Source organism: Phoca vitulina, unplaced genomic scaffold (genome assembly GCF_004348235.1).
Source record: "Phoca vitulina isolate PV1807 unplaced genomic scaffold, GSC_HSeal_1.0 scaffold30, whole genome shotgun sequence".
In the NCBI taxonomy this organism is placed as follows: domain Eukaryota; kingdom Metazoa; phylum Chordata; class Mammalia; order Carnivora; family Phocidae; genus Phoca; species Phoca vitulina.
Genome location: NW_022589733.1, coordinates 19,430,869 through 19,450,248, shown reverse-complemented (window position 1 = coordinate 19,450,248; position 19,380 = coordinate 19,430,869). Strand labels below are relative to the sequence as shown.

General features: G+C 41.3%; 1 protein-coding gene across 2 annotated transcripts in view; it reads right to left on the bottom strand.

Moving 5' to 3' along the window:
• UTP4 (UTP4 small subunit processome component) overlaps nucleotides 1-19,380 on the bottom strand; it is a 34,638-nt gene that overhangs the window by 12,756 nt on the left and 2,502 nt on the right. For both annotated transcript variants that reach the window (XM_032424460.1, XM_032424461.1), the window contains exons 3-10: nucleotides 16,742-16,933; nucleotides 15,404-15,488; nucleotides 13,253-13,342; nucleotides 9,555-9,766; nucleotides 3,226-3,397; nucleotides 3,033-3,124; nucleotides 1,729-1,825; nucleotides 906-970 (exon numbers count right to left, since the gene is read on the bottom strand). In XM_032424460.1, the coding sequence (XP_032280351.1) occupies nucleotides 906-970; nucleotides 1,729-1,825; nucleotides 3,033-3,124; nucleotides 3,226-3,397; nucleotides 9,555-9,766; nucleotides 13,253-13,342; nucleotides 15,404-15,488; nucleotides 16,742-16,933 (1,005 nt within the window). The remainder of the gene's footprint in view (nucleotides 1-905; nucleotides 971-1,728; nucleotides 1,826-3,032; nucleotides 3,125-3,225; nucleotides 3,398-9,554; nucleotides 9,767-13,252; nucleotides 13,343-15,403; nucleotides 15,489-16,741; nucleotides 16,934-19,380) is intronic.

Here is a 19,380-nt window from a genome sequence, read left to right as displayed (position 1 = left end):
CGTTGGGTATAGAGATTACTAAAAAAACTAAAAAATTAAAAAATAAAATAAAATAGGGTGCCTGGGTGGCTCAGTTGGTTAAGCGTTTCCCTTCAGCTCAGGTCGTGATCCCAGGGTCCTGGGATCGAGCCCCCGTCTGGCTCTCTGCTCAGCCAGGAGTCTGTTTCTTCCTCTCCCTCGTGCTTGCTCTCTCTCTCAAATAAATAAATAAAATCTTTAAAAAAATTGAAAAAGACATTTAAAAGGAAGTTACAAAGCAGTTTGCATATTATATATTTTCATCATTGTAGAAAGAAAGGATATACACACGCACACATGGGTGGAAATTTTTTCTGGACAGCTATACAAGAAACTACTGGCAGTGATTATCTATGAAGAGTGGGACCAGGATTTGGGGTAAGAAGGAGGCTTTTTTTTTCATTGCATACTTTTATACCATTTTATTTTTTATTATTAGTATTTTTTATTTATTTTTTTGAGAGAGTGTGTGCAGGAGGTGGCGGGGGGAGGGAAGTGACAGAGAGAATCTTAAGGAGGCTCCACACTCAGCGCGGAGCCCGACATGGAGCCCGACGTGGAGTCCTTATCTCACAACCCTGACATTATGACTGGAGCCGACATCAATCGACTGAGCTGCCTGTACCATTTTAATTTTATAAAAATATGCAGGTTAATTACATAATAATACCAAAAGAAAGAAACACAATTTCCTGTATTCATTCATCCAATACATTCTGAATGCCTAACTTATAGTCACAGGAAACCTAGTCCTGTTGACACAGTACTTCATTTAAATCATTTTAGATTTTACAGAATTTATGATACCAACCAAGCAACCCTCAAAATTCAGAATAAGAAAAATGTTCTGGATTTCAGAGCCTGAACACACAGTTAAACTTCCTTACCTTTGTTTTGAGGTGCAGCAAATGATCTGCGTCTTTAGAAAGTGGAAGGGTATCCCCATTCTTTCCTGGAACAAGAAATTTCCAAGGTTTTCCTACTCAAAGAAAGATTATTTGTACATTTTTCTTTTTACTAAGAAGTCATTCCTGAGTAGAATGGAAATCTCTACCCCTGGGAAATTAGAAAAATGTCTGACTTAGTAAACCCACAGTTTTTTGGGTTTATATGAGGCAGAAGGCAGTGAGCACTTTCTTAGCTTCTATTTGGATGCCTTGGATATGGCCCATGGTATATCATTAATTCTCTGAAGCTACAAACTACAGTCAGGCATGCAGGTGGGTACAAGTGGGGTTTGTGTGACCTCGACTTCAACTTCATTTGCTCATTTTGGAGCCTAAAGTAAAAACCTCTCATCTACCATAAAACAACAGAGCCCAAACACTTCATGAACAGGTCGTACAAAAGGCCACGAGGCTGTCATCCCAGTGAGATCCATACGACCTTCTCTTCCATGCAGGGCTGCCGCTACCCAACATTAAATCCTGTCATTTTCAGCAGCCTGTTCTGATCCCAGTCAAGGCAGGGTAAACTGTATCGACAACGCTTACCTCCACTATACCTTTGCAGTGTGCCTTACAGGACCATCAACTTTTAACATATGATCCAGTATTCTGATAACGATTCTAACACTCTGAAGAACTCCTTTGCTCTGAAGGCACAGGAAAATCTACTCCCATTTTTCCACAATCAGAATTTCAACTGCAATTCTAATTTTTTGCTTCTCTCTCCAGTTTTCTTATTGGAAAAGACTTTCTCCCATTGTACCTGTTGCAACTGTAGATCCCAGTCGCCAAAGTTCCAAGTGATGAGCAAACTGGAAAAGGAGAAGCTGCCTCTTTTTTGAACAGGAAATGAGACGTCGCTGTATCCAAGAATTGAAAAGTGATAAATAAGCCAAGGTATTCTATCGCCTCAGTACAATACAGTAGCAACATCCTAGCACATTTTTTACTGTCGAAATCCATGTACTTCATTAAAATTTCCTAAGTACTACCATATGCCAGCTCTGTCCTAGGATCTAAGAACATAATGGTAAATAAAAACATAGCTACTGGCCTCAAGCTTGTAGTCTAAAAGGGTTGACCACGAATTCAACAGGCAACTGCACTAAGTGTGCTAAGAATTTTAACAGGGCTAAGCACAGTAGGTAATGAGAAAACGTAGAAAAGATATCTAATCTAGTCTTGTGGGGTAAGACAGGAGTCCTGATGAGGCTCATTAGTAAAAACTTGTCAGGCAAAAAAGGTAGGGCAGGGTGTTCCAAGCAGAGTGATGGCATGTAGAATAGCTCCAAGTTAATAAGAGAGCATTAGAGGGAATACAGTCTTTCCGCACACTGAACTGGGAGGGGGTAGGGATGGGGTGCAGCAAGGGTTTGACAGAAGTGAGAGAAGATGCTGAAGGATCAGGGCCAGACCAAGGACAGGTTTCATAGGCCATGCTGAGGAATTAGGTCTTTATCCTGAAGGCAACAGGGACCACCAAAAGCTTTTAAGCATTTGTTTTTTGAGTGGATCAATGGAGAATAGGCTGGAATAACACAAATGTAAATAAAAGGAGATCAATTTAACAAGCAAATCCAGATGAGAAAAGACACTGATTCAAACTAGGATAATGGCAGTGGAGACAAAGAGAAATGATTAGAATGACAAGACAATGAGGAGGCCGACTCAGTAAGGTTTACTGGTTGAATGGAATGTAAAAGCAGGTAGTGAGGAGAAGAGTTTCTAGCTTGGAAAGATGTCCTTTTACCTTGGAAGAACACTGGAAGCCTGGATTTTCCTGCCCCCACCGAGAATAATAGAATCCAGTCTTAAAAACAAATAAACTCCCCATAAAACACAACTATCTAGAAAAGGGATGATTTCCCCAGAAAATGAACTAGGAGTGCTACCGTAAATCTCTTTGTCCCTGTAAATATATTTGTAAGAGGCTTACCTCAAAAACAGAAGTTTTTGAAAACGGAAAGTAGGTAACAAACACAAGTCCTACAGATTTGCCCAGCAAGTGTGAGCTGTGCTCAGTCTTACAGGACAGAGGGACAGTGGGGGCTGGGGGGTGATACTTACATGGGGAAAAGTGATTTTTCGGAGAGCAGCATCATAATTCTTAACCTCCACCTTCTCCATGAGAGGTCGGATAACTAAATGGGTGTCAGTGCCTAGGGCAAGAGGGGTGGGGGTGGGGAGAGATGGCACCAGGATTAGAACAAGTCCTGCATGGATTGGGTAAAGAAGTAACCTAGCAGAGAGTGCAACCTACCTCCAGATATCAGTGCTGTCGGGCTGTGGGCCACGGCTCGAACGTCATGTGTATGATGCTGGAATGGCTTTGTCCGCACCCACTGCTTCTCACTGCTGTTGGAAGTCACAGAGACCAGCTGAAAATGGAATACTGTCCCCTCGGCTGTGCCCACCACGAAACTGTCTTCTTGCTGAGAAATTAAATCATTAGGGAGGTACATTTAAGCAAAACAGGGCCCAGTTTGAAAAACATACCCTGAGGTTTTCTGTCTACAGAGCTTAGGGGAAAACCTATGCCCAGAACTGAAAGGTAAGTTATGGGGTCTTTTTCCTCTAGAAGCTGACAATTCCATCAGAGGAGCAAGCTCACACACAGGTAATAATGTGCCCCCTACTGACAAAATTAACAATATGTACCTCAAACTGTTACAGTGCTTTCAAATATACAAAGTAGACCCCATTAGAAAAGCAACAAAAATGATCACCTAGAAGTAAATTTCAATTAATAGTAATAAAAATATATTCTCAAAAGATTTGGACACAGGGACTCATATATGAGTACACCAATGTTCATGGCATTATTCACAAAAGCCAAAAGATGGAAGCCCAAATGCACATCAACAGATAATGAATATGCACAATGCACTGTGTGTGTGTGTATAATGAAATATTACTCAGCCTTAAAAAGGGATGAAATTCTGATAATGGTATAATGTGGATGAATTTTGAAAATTTTATGGTAAGTAAAATCACCTAGACACCAAAGGACAAATATTATATGATTCCACTTACATGGGGTACCTAGAACAGTAAATTCAAATGGACAGAGTAGAATAAAGGTTACAAGGGGCTGGGAGAAATAACGTGTTATTGTTTAACCAGTAGAGTTTCTGTGTGATGAGAAAGTTCTGAAAATGGATAGAGGTGATGGTTGCACAACACTGTGAATATACTTAATGCCACTGAAATGTACTTAAAAATGGTTAAAATGGGAGTGTCTGGATGGCTCAGTTGATTAAGCATCCGACTCTTGATTCTGGCTCAGGTCGTGATCTCAGGGTGGTGGGATCAAGGCCCGTGAGGGCTCTATGCTCAGCTCGGAGTCCGCTTCCTCCTTCTCCCTATTTCTCTGCCCCTCCCCCTGCACGCATGTGCATACACATATGCTCTCCCTCTCTCAAAAATAAAATAAATCTTTAAACAAAAAAAGGTTAAAAAGGCAAATTTTATGTTATGCGCATTTTACCACAATAAAACAAGTTTTTGTTTGTTTGTTTGTTTTTTAAAGTCAAGTCTGGGTGTGCCTAGGTGGCTCAGTCAGTTAAGCCTCCAACTCCTGATCTCAGCTCAGGTCTTGATCTCAGGGTCATGAGTTCAAGCCCCTCGTTGGGCTCCAAAAACAAAAACAAACAAACCCCAGTAAACTACTGGAAATGTGGGAGGAAAATATTGCACAACTGTAGTCAAAAGAATGAAGTTTAGAAAACCCCGAAATTCACTGGCTTCTTTTAGGATGAAGAGAAGGCGGGTGGAGGTAAGCAGCCTGATCAGTATCACACAAAGACCCAGGTTCCCTGGTCCTCAGTTTAAGGCTCTCTCTTACCAGTATGTTGAGCACCGTAACTTCTCTTAGTTTTAAAAGGTCTTGGTATATCTGGGGCACCTGGGTGGCTCAGTCGGCTGAGTGTCTGACTCGATTTCATCTCAGGTCATGATCTCAGGATCCTGGGATTGAGCCCCACGTTGGGCTCTGCACTCAGCAGGGAGTCTGCTTGAGGATTCGCTCTCCGTCTCCCTCTAACCCCACCCGCAGCTCGCACTCTCGCTCTCTCTCAAATAAAGAAATAAATCTCTTATAAATAAATAAGTAAACAGTCTTGGCATGTCTACAATTTTTTAAAAATTCCTTTATATTCTCAAAACCATCCTCATTTTCACTCTGGCTTTTAAAAATACATATAACTTTGAGCAGGGGAAAAAGAAAAAAAGACAGGATGGATGCTTGATAAGGTAGTGAGAAAAGCCAGGAACTGGATCAGCAGTTAAACAATCAAACGGTATGAAGATTAGGTCAGCCAGTTAAGACAAAGGAGATGTCTAAACATGTATGAACATGTAACTGCCACAACTACACATTTACTGTGCTAAAAACTACGTATGAGTAATTTGCAAGGTTAAGTATCATTTGCCCTATCAGGAGAAACTGTGAATGACTTTGAAACGAGCATAAAAAGTACCGGTATCCTTGTCTAGTGAGCCCTGTGACGGTCTCAGAGCTATTTTACAACTCTGTAAACTGTAGTAATGAGAGTGATGCAAAAGAATTTTGCCTGGTGGAATGCAACTACTAATTGCCCTATGGACACTGAGTCTTGCAAGAATTTGTAAATAAATTCATTTCAGCATTCCTGATGACCTTATAGAACTGTATTTGTTAAACTGTCCTTTTAACTGCCTATAACATCTTACTGGTTTCCTCATTAGTTAATGAGTTACAGAAAATCTCTGACATTTCCATTTCATGTTTAGATGAGTCATGATTTTATCTTTTTTCCCCCCTAATCATCATTTAATAGCTCTTTACACAGGTAAGGAAACTGGAACTTCAAAAGCCTTTGCTCTGGGCACACCACACCACCTCAACCTTGTGCCAGTTCTTTTTGAGGTAACTTGCAGGCACATGATGGTGAGAAAGAAGGAAAGCATATCTGAAGGACAGCATATAAGGTAGCCCAGACCAGCCTCTCCCTTACCTCTACTTGAAAATCATTATCCCAAGGAAAAGTGGAGATACTGAGCAGCTCAGGAACTCATAGACTGTCCCCCATCTCCAGCTAAACAGTTCATTTACTGGATGCCTGGGTGGCTCAGTCAGTTAAGTGTCTGCCTTCACTCAGGTCATGATCCCAGGGTCCTGGAATCAAGTACCACACTGGGCTCCTTGGCTCAGCGGGGAGCCTGCTTCTCCCTCTGCCTGCCACTCCCCATGCTTGTACTCTTGCTCTCTCTCTGGCAAATAAAATCTTTAAAAAGAAAAAAACAGAGTTCATTTACCAAAAGGGGGGGGGCAGTTTGCACAAAATCCCACCAACAGAGAGGGACTAAGAAGACAACACTAACTCACTCCACATCATCTTTTCCTGAGGTAGAATCATAAAAGAACTGAAAAGGAAATGAAAGAAAAGTGCTCTCCTAGGGCGCAAGAGGGAACAAAGCAAGGGGAAAGCTGACCTGGAAAGGGAGAGGGGAAGTGTCCTAATTTAATCAGAGGGACTGTTTCACACAGAAAAACAATCTGAAGACTGACCTCTAAATGAAACCAAATGTTCCCTACAACTCCCTGCAGGAATCAGTACTCGCCTACTTGATAAGGGTGCAAGACATCTAAGAAGATCAAAGGACTGGGTATTTGCCACCATTCACTCTTCAGTCAATGAAAATCCATTAAAAAGATACCTAAAAATAATCAGCTGGTCTGGCAAGAGAGTATAGTGGAGAAAAGCCTTGAAATTAGGATCAATTTCAAAAGAGAAGTGAAAATAATGCCAATACCACACTCACTGTGCCAGATACTTTACATGCACTACCCATTTAATCCTTCCCAAACTCTGAAAGTATGTATTGCTAGCACCCTGTTTTCACAAAAGAAACTGAGGTTTAGAAACAAATAGCCTGCCCAAGGAAGATGAGTAGCTATTAAGTGCTACAGCTGGGATTCAAACCCAAGTCTGCCCTAGTCCAGAGTGTGTGATAAGCATGGAGGGCTGGAATTTGTACAATTACATCCCCCCCCCACAAAAAAAGCACACAGTTCCCTGACTCTCAGGCACACATTTGCCCACATTTAAACATCTCTGAAATCAGGATATCTGTTGGCTGTCAAGCTGCATATGCGTGACATCTTCAGATAAAGAGCAAACATCAAAATTTGCAGAATGGGGGGCACCCGGCTGGCTGTCAGTAGAGCACGCAGCCCTTGATTTCAGGGTCCTGAGTTCAAGCCCCACATTGGGTGTGGAGCCTACTTAAAAACACCAAAACAACAACAACAAATTCAAAACAAACACAACTTGCAGAATGGTTGTCAAAAACTGGGAAGAAAATCTTGGGACTCTAGTGGAGCATCATGGATGGCTGGGAGGCATGTGTAGGAAACATGGACCCTGATGACCAAGGTAAAAAGTGAATTACAGTCCATCTGTGCATGTGAAAAAGTTTTAGGAGTACCTTATTCACTTTATTTCACTTATATTTTCCTTGTTATACATGCACAAAAGTGACATAACAAAAATTTATGCTTAAGTCTCAAGGACCTCTTCAATAAGTAAAATATAAATAAAATATAAATAATAATAAGTACAAATAAAAAAAATTGTAGAGGCACCTGGGTGGCTCAGTCGGTTAAGTGTCTGCCTTTGGCTCATGTCATCATCCCGGGGTCCTGGGATCGAGCCCCAAGTTGGGTTCCCTGCTCAGCGAGAAGTCTGCTTCTCCCTCTTCCTGTGCCCCTCCCCCAGCTCGTGCTCTCTCTCTCATGCTCTCTCACTCTCCCTCTGTCTCAAATAAACAAATCTTTTTTTTTTTTTTTAAGATTTCATTTATTTGTCAGAGAGAGAGAGCACAAACGGGGAGCAGCAGGTAGGAGGAGAAGCAGGCTCCCCACTGAGCAGGGAGCCTGATGCAGGGCTTGATCCTGGGACCCCGGGATCATGATCTGAGCTGAAGGCAGATGCTTAACTGACTGAGCCACCCAGGTGTCCCAATAAATAAAATCTTTAAAAAATAAAATAAAAAAACATTGTCAGTTTGTATTATAGTAGTTTGTATTATACACTTAACTTTTACATTTAAAAAAAAAGCACTGTCATAGCTTAATTGGCAGGGTTTCTTCTTTCCCATGATAACAAAATTATGGCATGTCTTATAATCATTTGTATCTAAGATTCAATACAATATAGTAATTATAAGCACATGGTAAAAGAAAGATGACAGTATAAAACAGCATAGAGTACAAATTAAGCCTGCCTCCTGCCTGCCTGCCACAACTTTCCTCTCTAAAAATTACCATTAGCATTTTTCATCTTCTCAGATATTGTAAATATGTTAGCAAAACTATATATACAGAGATTAAACATGTAAGTATCTAATATAAAATCTGTCTCTCATTGTCTTTCCTTTTTTTTTAAGATTTTATTTATTTGAGAGAGAGAACAAGCAGGGGGAGCGGCAGACAGAGGGAGAGGGAGAAGCAGGCTCCCTGCGAGCCCAAAGCGGGGCTCGATCCCAGGACCCTGAGATCATGACTTGAGTGAAGGCAGATGCTTAACTAACTGAGCCACTCAGGCACCCCTGCCTCTCCTTTTCAAAACTCTATTTTAAAAGGAAAATTTCTCGGGGTGCCTAGGTGGCTAAGCTAACGGTTAAGCATCTGACTTCGGCTCAGGTCATGATCTTGGGGTCCTGAATTGGCCCTCCATCGGGCCCTGCGCTCAGTGGGGAGTATGCTTCTTCCTCTCTCTCTTCCTTCTGCCCCTCCCCCACTCGTGCTCTCTAATAAATAAATATCATTAAAAAAAGGGAAAATTTCTCCTACTCATTTCAACTTATTCTTCATTATAGTTACATGTGACATCTAAATGTTTCACAGGACTTTAACACCCATCAAATTGTTCTCACGGAAAACCTGTTAAGTGGGGTATAAACAACTTACAGGCAGGAAAAGCAAGCATGAGTGATCTCTACACTAATTATTGCATGTCCACACTTAAGATAGCGAACAAGTCTCAAACTAAGAAGACAAAGAATAAAGGATCTAGTCAGCAAACCTCAAAGTCATTTCCCATGCCCCAATGCTAAAATACCCAAAGGTTTCTGATTAAGAATTCATGTTACCAAAAGGGAAGAGGCACACTTGTTCAATACAAGTCTGCTAAAGTCATATTTAAATAGAAGAAATTTAATTTTTTCAAAATCACTATAAAATTATTTCCTAATTTCCCAAGACAGGAAGCAGAAGAGTTATACAAACAGAGAAAAAGAGCACTTCTCAAGATTCTTCTAGGGTCCCTGTGGCCTATCTAAATCAGACTGGATTAACTGGGGGTGGGGAGCGTGTGAAGAAAACCTCTCTGCTAACTAATATTCTAGAGAATATTCTCTAACTAGTTGTTAGGAGAGTAAGAGCGTTCAAAGAAATTATGTGGGTTTAAGGTGCATTCTCCTAAACTCATCTCCCTGCATAAGACACTGGGGATTAGGGAACACTGTTTGTGCCACATCACTGACACAGCCTCCTCTACTCAGCCCCCAGGTTGTACAGGAACTGCTCAAAACAGGGACCATACTCACATCAGATACTGCAATGGACTGCACATCAGCACTGGCAATGAGATGGCTCTTCACAAGCGTCCCAGTAGCGGAGTCCCAGAACTGCACCTTCCCAGCAGAGTCCACACTTATGACAGTGCCATCAGACAAGAAGGCCACGCCCCATATGATACACTTCCGCTGAGACACACTCATATACTGCCTATCCACCAGCATCTTATGAACAGCACTCCCTGAAAAATAAGAAAAGCCCAAATTTGAATGGTACTTACTTCTTTTGTCTTCAAAACCTGCCTGTGGTAGGCATCTATTAAGTTAGCTGTCTGAGCACAGACCACAAACAGCCAGTAAATAGTAGTTATGGTGAACTGTCTCAAAACACAAAAATGGTTACCTAAAGACTGTGGGGGAGAGGGGGGAGGGCTGGTTGGAGACAGAAATTTTGGGGGGGGGGGGAGGAGGTGAAATTGAAAGGAGACATTTGAGACTTCACTTAAAACTGCCTAAAAGCAATGCGTATTACACTTGGCTCTTTTCTAAAACCCCACAGAAAAGGAAGAGAAGACAATAGTTGATAAAATGTTGGGAATGAAAAAGAAAACATGGAGTAGTAACTGACGTAGCAGAGCCCTGAAACTAAGTCCCAAGTCAACAGTGGGGAAAACCAAGAAGCCACTTAATTTATACCATGAAATCCTCAGAAGACTCAGAACTGTGGTGACCCCAAAAACTCTGGAAAAAGTGAAAGTGGAACTAAAAAGAGAAATTGGTTGAAAGTATGCTTAGAAACTTACAGATCCTTCAGATAACTATCCCCTAACTAAAAAGCCAAGCAACTCCCAAACTTCACCTCAAACAAGAATGGAGATTCATTCTCTGGAGAGAGAGATCAGGCACAACCGAGGGTGGGATTATTATATGGAAAATAGAGTGAAAATTTATTAACTGAATGTTCAGAACACCAGTTTTCTTCCCAGAGTGCTGATGACTGGGCTTATTATCACCAGGCAGGAGAATAAAACACAATTCTGGGAAATATGACCAGTACAAGAAAAAAGATCCAAAAAGCCAATGTCTTTGGGGGTTCCCCAAACTAAGATTCCAGCCAGATCATTCTTCAGTGAAACCTATGAGGAATAAGCATATCTACTCCCGTGGTAAGTAAAGTTATCATCAGACATGTGAGCAAAGCTGGAATATGAAAGGTGGAGGCCAGAGAGACTACTAGAAAAAAAAAATACCAGGGAGAAAACAGAGCAAGAGTGAAGAATACCTGACAAATATCCTGAATAACCTTAGAAAGAGAAGTCCATATATAATGAAACAAAAAACGCTATAAAAAAGAACACTCAGGAAACAAAAAAGAGCTTTGGAAATGGCAGAAATGAGAAACTCAGTAACAGGATTTACAGATAAAGACAAGGGGTGCCTAGCAGGCTCAGTCGGTGGAACATGTGACTCTTGATCTCGGGATTTTGAGTTGGAGTCCCACACTGGATGTAGCAATTGCTTAAAAATAAAATCTAGGCCTGAGTGGCTCAGCCTGTTAAGCAGCTGCCTTAGCTCAGGTCATGATCCCAGGGTCCTGGGTTGAGCCCTGCATCAGGGTCCCTGCTCGGCAGGGCGTCTGCTTCTCCCTCTCCCCCTGCGTGTGCTCTCTTGTTTGTGCTCTCTCTCAAATAAATAAAATCTTAAAAAAAATAATAAAATCTAAATAAATAAGTAAATGAAAGATAAAAATAAAGATAAGCTCCCAGGAAGCAGAATAAAAAGTCAAAGATATGAAAAATAAGAAGGGGGAAAAGATAAGAATAGTAGAAGAGCCAACATCCAAATAGTAAAATTTCAGAAAGAGAAAATGGAGAGAACCTCCTTTACCAAATAATTTAAGAATTTTCTCCAGAGCCCCACATCGGGCTCTCTGCTCAGCCATGAGCCTGCTTCTCCCTCTCCCACTCCCCCTGTATTCCCTCTCTAGCTGTCTCTCTCTCTCTGTGTCAAATAAATAAATAAAATCTTTAAAAAAAAAAAAAAATTTCCTCCAGAGCTGAGGGGCACCTGGGTGGTGCAGTTGGTTAAGCGTCAGACTCTTGGTTTCAGCTCAGGTCCTGGGAATGAGCCCTGTATCAGGCTCTGCACCCAGCTTGGAGTCGACTTGGGACACTCTCTTTCTCTCCCTCTGCCCCTCCCCACTGTGCTCTTTAAAAAAAAAACAAATCAATCTTAAAAAAAAGGGGGGGTACCTGGGTGGCTCAGTTGGGTAAACGTCTGCCTTTGGCTCAGGTCATGATCCCAGGGTCCTGGGATCGAGCCCCGTGTCGGCTCCTTGCTCAGCGGGGAGCCTGCTTCTCCCTTTCCCTCTACCTGCTGCTCCCTCTGCTTGTGCACTCTCTTGAGCGTGCTGTGAAATAAATCTTAAAAACAGAAAAAAATTTACCCCAGAACTGAAAACTGGGTTTTTTGATTAAAATAATCTACCAAATGTCTAATACGATTGATGTTAACGGATCCACACATCAAGAAACCTAATTATTACATTTCAGAACAGTAAGGACAAGATCCTAAAAGCTCCTTGTAAAAACAAACCAGAAAACCTATACAAAAGATCTTCTCCCAGAATGGCATCAGAGCTTATAATAATACTCGAAGCTGAAGACAATGGAGCCATGACTTCAAAATTCTAAGGGAAAATAATTTCTGACCTAGAATTCTCATGAACCCCTTCTCATGATCCACCAAACAAAGGAATAAACCAGGAAAGTGAATGGACACAGGGGATTCTACCTGAGAGAGAAGCAAAGGAGATCCACGGAATGACTGAGAAATCAGTGTTCAAGACCTACAGAGGTATAGCAGGGCCAGAAACTGGTACACTAGACTGGAGGTCAGAAGGCTCTGGGGAGAGAATCATTCAAGAAGATAAAAGTGGTAGAAAGAAAATCAGATCTATCTGAACCTCATTTATACAACTGGAAGAATTTGAGGATGAATCAATGAGACAGATATATACATACAAACGTATACATATATGTACCTGTACATAAGTGGGGGTAAACATCAAAGAAATTAGCTAAGAGTTACAGATGACTGCCTTTGAGGAGAGAAGGGCGATAGGGGGACTCCTGCTTCTTTGTAACAAGCCTCAAGGAGTTCTTTGACTATGCATGTATAACAGATAACAATAAAAAATTTTGCTTAAGCATGGAGGAAAAAGAAAAACGAGACAAACCTGACCTGTTTTACTTCCCATTTAGATGGGCCCACCTAACAAGCTGAACTCAGTCTCATCACTGAAGGATTCCGTAAGCCAATTCTGCAGGCCAAGAATAGAGAAAGTATATGGTTCTCTACCTTTCTGATCTCATGCCTCACCAATCATGCTACCAAGTCCTTATGTTCCTCAAAGAGAGACACCTTTTACCAACGTCTGGTATATATAAATAGATATTCTAACTGGTCACTTGTGGCATATATCGTATTGCTCAAGGGTGAACTCTTACTAGATAAAACCTAGGTATCCCACCGAATAACCCGGATTCTCCCAAAAGCAGCAGCAGCAATGCAAGAAAGGAGTGAAATTCATAGCTAACATCTCAGAAGGTTAATGAGGTTAGGCCCTAAAGGTCACTGAAAGCACAAAGGCTCAAGGTTTTGAAAACCACCAATGTGAATCTGACCAACAAGACCCACAGCCCAAATGAACTTAGAGAAACAGTCACCTGATTTGACATCAAACACACTGATGTAGTCTATGGAGCCAGCCGCAACGTGGGTACCGGAGGGATGCCAGCTGAGACTCAGGATGCGACCTTGGGAGTTGCACAACAAAAAAGAAAGGGACATACACATAAATATACAGTGAGAGGTAACTGAGTTCACCTTTGACAATTACCTACAGGGTTAGTGTTCTACAATCTTAGCTCTCATCTACTGCACGCTGGTGAAGAACCGTTTTATAACAGATGAGGAACAACTCTGCCTTGGAACCCATAATGAAGTACTTAATATTACTTTAATAATGCAGAAATGGTCGACAGGAGGGTAAAGAAACACCACTTTTTGTGGGTGATCTGTTACTAACCTAACAAAATTTAAATGTGCATATTTGGCTCAGCAATTGCACTGGGAATTAAACAAGGAGAAATACTTGCAGGAGCGTTCAAAACTATGTATACTGGAATACACACTGCTGCTGACTGTAGTAGTAAAAAAAAAAAAATCAATACCCATCAATAGGAGTTTGGTTAAATAAATTACGGAACACCATAAAATGGAACGCCATGCAGACTGGCATGATTGACATGGAAGGATATCTGTGATACACCAAGTGAAAAAACAAGCACAAGAACTCCTGTATATTTGTTTATATGAATATACAAAAATGCCTAGATTAGTTCCAAAATGTTGCTGACTAAGCAGAAGAGATACTTATTTTCTCTTCACACTTGGCTAAACACACAGATTTTGGATAAGCATTGTATTACCTTTGTAATTAAAAAAGAACACCCAAGGGGCACCTGTGTGGCTCAGTTGGTTGAGAGTCAGACTCTTGATTTTTGGCTCAGGTCATGATCTCGGGGTCATGAGATCAAGCTCTGTGTCAGGAGTCTGCTTGAGATCCTCTCTCTCCGTTTCCCTCTGCCCCGCCTCTGCTCGGGTGCTCTCTCTCTAATAATTAAAAACAAACGAACAGGGGCGCCTGGGTGGCTCAGTCGTTAAGCGTCTGCCTTCGGCTCAGGTCATGATCCCAGGGTCCTGGGATCGAGCCCCAAGTTGGGCTCCCTGCTCAACGGGAGGCCTACTTCTCCCACTCCCCCTGCTTGTGTCCTCTCTCGCTGTGTCTCTCTCTGTCAAATAAATAAATAAAATCTTTAAAAAAAATAAAAATAAACAAACAAAAAACCCCAAAAAACACCCAAGCCTGGCTGCCTCAATTGGTAGAGCATGCGACTCCTGACCTCGGGGTTATGTTTGAGCCCTGTGATAGGTGTGGAGATTACTTAAAGTCTTTATAGGGCGCCTGGGTGGCTCAGTTAAGCGTCTGCCTTCGGCTCAGGTCATGATCCCAGGGTCCTGGCACTGAGCCCCACATCGGGATCCCTGCTCGGTGGGGAGCCTGCTTCTCCCTCTCCCACTCCCCCTTCTTATGCTCACTCTCTGTCAAAATAAATAAATAAAATCTTAAAAAAATAAAATCTTTATAAATAAATAAACAAATCAAAAGGAATCTAACTAGCAGATAATAAATATTACTTATGGACACAATACAGGGGACAGGTACTATTTTTTAGAAGGATCAGCAAGCTATGGCCCAAAGCACCAATCAGGCCCACCAAATGTTTTCATAAATAAAGTTTTACCAAAGCAGAGCCATACCCATTTGTTTAAATATTATCTATGGCTACTTTTATGTGACAAGAGAGTTGACAGAGCATAAACCTAAAATATTTACTACCTGCTATCCTTACAGAAAAAGTTTGCCAACCCCCTGCTCCAGAAGTCAGTGTCAACTGGTCCAGGTGGAACGGGGGCAATTGTTTAAAAATTATAGTTTTAAGACTTTATGCACAACATTAAAACTTCAAAAAGAAAGTAAGTGAGAACTAACAAAGTGACTTACACAGAAACACTAGCTTTCCTATTTTGGATTTCAGGTTTTCTATAATACTGAAGCAGGCGATCACAACTATGCTACAGGATAAAGAAAGCCTGAGTGAGGGATGGCTTCGAGCATATACCCTATACATAGGTAAAGTCAGCATGTAGCTAAACTAGTACTTGGACACATGGAAACATAGCCTATCCCCAGGGGCACAGAAACATAACTTCTTGTTAAGGCTACTCACTGCCCCACCAAAAATGACCCTTACTTTTCTGCCGATCAAAATTTCTTTCAAACTGGATTTTGTCTGGGGTGATTTGAAATAGCTTCACAGACCCGTCTTCACAGCCAACCTATTACAGAAAGAGAAATAGAAAATAGAGAAAACAAGCATTTTGTATAACTAAATATATGTTTCTACAAATATAAACATTTCTTCCCTAAAACTGTCACTTGCTGTGAAAAAGAAAAATACTATGTGAGAGAAGAAAAAACTTACTGGTACCAAGACACTGAGAGTGTATTCTTGGCAGCCTTCATGTCCTAGCTAGAAAACAGGCTAATCAGTGGCCCAATTCCTGTACAGGACATGGAAAAGAAGTAGGATTTCACAGCACATATCTTCTAGAGACCCATGGCCTAAATAAAATACCCATTAACTATACAACCTAAATGGAGACATGTCAAGATGTTGTATAAATTAGTGCAAATCAAACAAGAATCATAGAATCCCAGAAAATGAAGTACCTGGAAGCACCCATTTTAAGATAACAAGTGTGTGTGTGGGGGGAGGGGGGCTGTCTTCTCAGTCTGCACTCAAACAATTTTTGAGAAACACTGTGGTAAAACATAGTTCCGTAAGTTAACTTGTGGAAGGACCTCCCAGAACTTTTAACAGACATCAGTGTGTTGTGAATCTACGAACCATATTCTAATGATATTTACCATAAAACATAAAGCACAATACAACAAAAAAGAGTCCACATCTCCCAATTCCAAAGTACAGTTTGAGAAATGCTAAACCAAACTAAGCCTCTCATTTCATAAATGAATAAATGAGGTCCAAAGTAGCAGCAGAAAGGATGCAAAAGGACAAGGGTTTTTTTTTAAGTTTTTTTTTTATTTGAAAGAGAGAGAGAGGGTACAAGGAGGGGGGAAGGCAGGCAGAGGCACAGGGAGAGGGAGAAGCAGGCTCCCCGCTCAGCAGGGAACCCGATGTGGGGCTCGATCCCAGGACCCCGGGATCATGACCCGAGCCGAAGGCAGACACCTAACCATCTGAGCCACCCAGGCGCCCCAAGACAAGTGATTTTTAATCCCCAATATCAACTCCAATCTTTTATTGGGGTTGCTGGAATGTACCTCAGATTGGAGTTGCTACACGTCATAATATAATTTAACTTTACCCTCCTGTGAACACAGAGAAGAAACTTCACGTAAGCACAAGAGAAATCTTGCTTTAAATTACTAATAGTTGGGGTGCCTGGCTGGCTCAGTCGGTAGAGCGCATGACTCTTGATCTCAGGGTCGTGAATTCAAGCCCCAGGTTGGGTATAGAGATTACTTAAAAGTAAAATCTTTAAATTACCAATACTTGCTTACTGACCAAAAGCTGAGAACCATGGGGACTGATAGCCATGCTCCAAATGGGTCCTCCAAAGGCATCCACGGCATACTTGATGTTTAATGCCTGCAAATCATACTCGATAATTTCTCCATTGAGTCCAGCACTAAAGAGTCGCTGTCCTTTTGCCCAACACAGAGCTTCTGTAGCCCGAGATTCATGACCTGGAAAAAACTACAGAAACACAGTAACTTGTCAACTCACCATGAATTAATCAGCTAGCAGCAATGAGTGCTCACAGGTAACATGGTAAAAATTAAAACACTTCCCTAGAAATAACCAGTGTGGGGTTTTGTTCTACCAGAAGATCATGTTTATTAAGATTTTCATTTTTTAGATTCAAATTTTAGTCACCTATACAGTTGTGTTTCTTCTTTTTAATATTTTATTTATTTGAGAGACAGAGAGAGAGAGAGAACACGAGCAGTGTAAGGGGCAGAGGGAGAAGCAGACTCCCTGCTGAGCAGGGAACCCGATGTGGGGCTCGATCCTGGGACTCCAGGATCATGACCTGAGCCAAAGGCAGATACCCAATCGACTGAGTCACCCAGGTGCTCACAGTTGGTTTTGTTTCTCTTTCCAGGACTTGTTCTGCAAAACCTTTTCATTAGAATAAAGTTTATATATAATCATATTTGACATATACAGTTTTAAAAAAATAAATGTAACTATCTTGACTGGGTGATAGTTTCAAAGGCTTATATATGTCAAAGTTATCAACGTATAGACTTTACTTTAGATTTTATTTATGGGGCTCCTGGGTGGCTCAGTCGTTAAGCATCTGCTTCGGCTCAGGTCATGATCCCAGGGTCCTGGGATGGAGCCCCACAACAGGCTCCCATCTAGCACTGCTTCTCCCTCTCCCACTCCCCCGGCTTGTGTTCCCTCTCTTGCTGTGCCCCTCTCTGTCAAATAAATAAATAAAATCTTAAAAAAAAAAAAAAGATTTTATTTATTTCAGAGAAAGAGACAGAGAGAGAACACGAGCCAGGGGAAGAAGAAAGGGAGAGGGAGAAGCAGACTCCCCGCTGAGCAGGGAGCCCAATGTGGGGCTCGATCCTGGGACTCTGGGATCATGACCTCAGCCAAGGCAGACTCTTGACCAACTGAGCCACCCAGGCACCCCAATGTATACACTTTAAATAAATGCTGTTTATACTGTCAATTTTACCATTAAAATTAAAAAAATAAAATAAATGGAGGTGCCTGGCTGGCTCAGTCAGAAGAGCATACGACTCTTGATCTCAGGGTCATGAGTTTGAGCCCCACATTGGATGGGTGTAGAGATAACTAAATTAAAAAAAAAAAAGGAATAAACTTAAACATTTTAAAAATAATAATACAGCTCAATCCAGCGTTTCATTCAAGTCTCAGATTTCTAAGTGCTTTCTCAACACTTACAAAAGTATTCATACATATCAAGGCATTTTATTCTTATATCTGCTCAGCATGAAAGGGACTGAGTGGGTACAATTTTTCCTCTCTTAACTTGAAATGACACAAGTACTTGTGGGTTAAGCAGCTTGCCCAAAGTGCCAAAGTCAAATGTGAAGAGAACATTTTAATTTTCGGGACACCTGGGTGGCTCAGTCTGTTAAGTGTCTGTCCGCCTCTGGCTCAGGTCATGATACCAGGGTCCTGGGATTGAGCCCTGCTCGGCAGGAAGCCTGCTTCTCTCACTCCCTCTGCCACTCCCCTGCTTGCGTGTGCACTCGCTCTCTCAAATAAATACATAAAATCTTAAAAAGGAAAGAAAGAACATTTTCATTCCTATTCCTAGTCCCTACTCTTGCTCTGAGAATGATTAACAATAGTAGGGAAGGGACTATGGAGAAAGCGAAAGACTAGATTGAATTATTATTGTTGAGAAAAGAAGAGATGAGAGAAAAAAATGAGATACTAAGTAAAGAATGGTTGAACTACTCATTAAACAATTATTAATTCAGGAGTGGCTCTGTACTAGGCACTTGCTAAATGCTGGGAATACAGTCATCAATATCAGTGACATGGTCCCTTCATAAAATTTGAAATTCAGTGGGGAAGAAAAACATTAAACAAACATACGAACTATTATCATTTTAATCATCATAAATGACAAGAGATATCACAGAGTGCAACAAGCATGTACCATAGGACGTTTTTCATAGTACAGAATATGACCTATTTGTGGTGATGACCAATTTTTTAACTCTTGGTTCTTCAGGGTTCAACTCAGTAAGTCATCCCTTTCCAGGATTCATAAACTCACATCTTTAGAGTAAAGCAACTCTCCACTAAGATTTTATGTCTGTGCTTAGCTTTATCATAAAATTTGCCTACTGTTTGGAAACTGTATACTCCTATTTCCCCCACTGGACACTGAGCTCCTTCAACGTAGGGCTTCTGACACTTGTCATAATGCCTAACATTTGCCACTCACTCATTTAGAAACAACTGCAGGGTGCCTAAATTCCAAGTACTAGGCTGCTGGGCACTGAATTCATTCATTTATCCAGCTATCCATTCACAGGCATCCATTCACAGGCATCCATTCACTGCCTAGATGCATAACACAATAAATGTGAAATGAATTATTTTGTTGCGCCTGAAATCAGTAATCAGTGCCTTTGAAAAATAACCTG